This window comes from Marmota marmota, unplaced genomic scaffold (assembly GCF_001458135.2).
Source record: "Marmota marmota marmota unplaced genomic scaffold, marMar, whole genome shotgun sequence".
NCBI lineage: Eukaryota > Metazoa > Chordata > Mammalia > Rodentia > Sciuridae > Marmota > Marmota marmota.
Window position 1 is genome coordinate 24,131,530 of NW_026000229.1, and position 1,603 is coordinate 24,133,132.

General features: G+C 36.1%; 1 protein-coding gene across 1 annotated transcript; it reads left to right on the top strand.

The window, feature by feature from the left end:
- The first annotated feature begins 322 nt into the window (after nt 1–322).
- On the top strand, nt 323–1,292 carry LOC107137789 (lymphokine-activated killer T-cell-originated protein kinase-like). The gene is given in 2 exon segments (XM_048793342.1): nt 323–367; nt 369–1,292. Coding segments are annotated over 2 exon segments (969 nt in total).
- The last annotated feature ends 311 nt before the right edge of the window (nt 1,293–1,603 follow it).

Consider the following 1,603-nt stretch of genomic DNA (forward strand, 5'->3'; position numbering starts at 1 on the left):
ATTAAGTTAGCCACTAGTTCATAAGAAAACTCAGCAAATTGGGGATAGGAGAGAACTTTTTTATTTTTATTTTTTTTATTTTTTAGTAGATGGACACAATTTCCTTTATTTTATTTATTTATTTTTATGTGGTGCTGAGGATGGAACCCAGTGCTTCATGCATGCGAGGCTTTTCTTTTGTAGCTCCACCACTGAGCTACGACTCCAGCCCCAGAAGAGAACTTCTTTAAGATGATAAAGGATATATATTAAAATTCTAGGGCCGAAGGTGAGCGACACCGGTGCGGATTGGAGAGCTACCTGACCTAGAGTGGTTGTTACAATGGAAGGAACTGATAATTTCAAGACACCAAGCAAATTATCTGAAAAAAAGGAAATTTGTGTTATGTTCAACTCCATATATAACTATCCTTGCCTCTCCATTTATGCAGAAGCTTGGCTTTGGGACTGGGGTAAATGTTTACCTAATGAAAAGATCTCCAAGAGGTTTGTCTCATTCTCTTTGGGCTGTGAAAAAGATTAATCCCATCTGCAGTGATGATTATCGGAGTATATTCCAAAAGAGACTAATTGATGAGGCTAAGATTTTGAAAAGCCTTCATCATCCAAACATTGTAGATTATCATGCTTTTACTGAAGCCAGTGATGGCAGTCTGTGCCTTGCTATGGAGTATGGAGGTGAAAAGTCTCTAAATGATTTAATAGAGGAGCAAAATAAAGACAGCCAGGATGCCTTTCCAGCAGCTGTAATTTTAAAAGTTGCTTTGAACATGGCAAGAGGGCTAAAGTATTTGCACCAAGAAAAGAAACTGCTTCATGGAGATATAAAGTCTTCAAATGTTGTAATTAAAGGTGATTTTGAAACAATTAAAATCTGTGATGTAGGAGTCTCTCTACCATTGGATGAAAATATGACTATGACTGATCCTGAGGCCTCTTACATTGATACTGAGCCATGGAAGCCCAAGGAAGCTTTGGAGGAAAATGGCATTATTACTGATAAGGCAGACATATTTGCATATGGCCTTACTCTATGGGAAATAATGACTTTATCTATTCCACACTTTAATTTTTATGATGATGATGATGAAGATAAAACTTTTGATGAAGGTGACTTCAATGATGAGGTATATTATGCAGCTTTGGGAACCAGGCTACCTATTAATATGGAAGAACTGGATGAATCCTTCCAGAAAGTAATTGAACTCTTCTCTGTATGCACTAATGAAGATCCTAAAGATCGTCCCTCTGCTGCACACATTGTTGAAGCTTTAGAACTAGATGGCCAGTGATCATGTTCATGACCACCTCACCATGTGTGGTTTGTGTCTATAACTGTTCTGTTTATTTGGATACATTTATATAGTTACTATGATGATCTACACAGTTACTAGTCTCTGAAAGAGGCCTATTGTAGGACCATAGTATTGTTAACATTTGAATTACTTCTTAAGGCTATTTTTTATATTTGCATGATAAGCACTCAGTATTATACTGGATTTTCTGTGAAGTTTAAAAAACTAGCTCTGCAGTCTCTTAAATGTTGCTTATATAGAGTTAAAACACTAGCTATAAATGTTGTAAACTGTCTAATATTAATTTG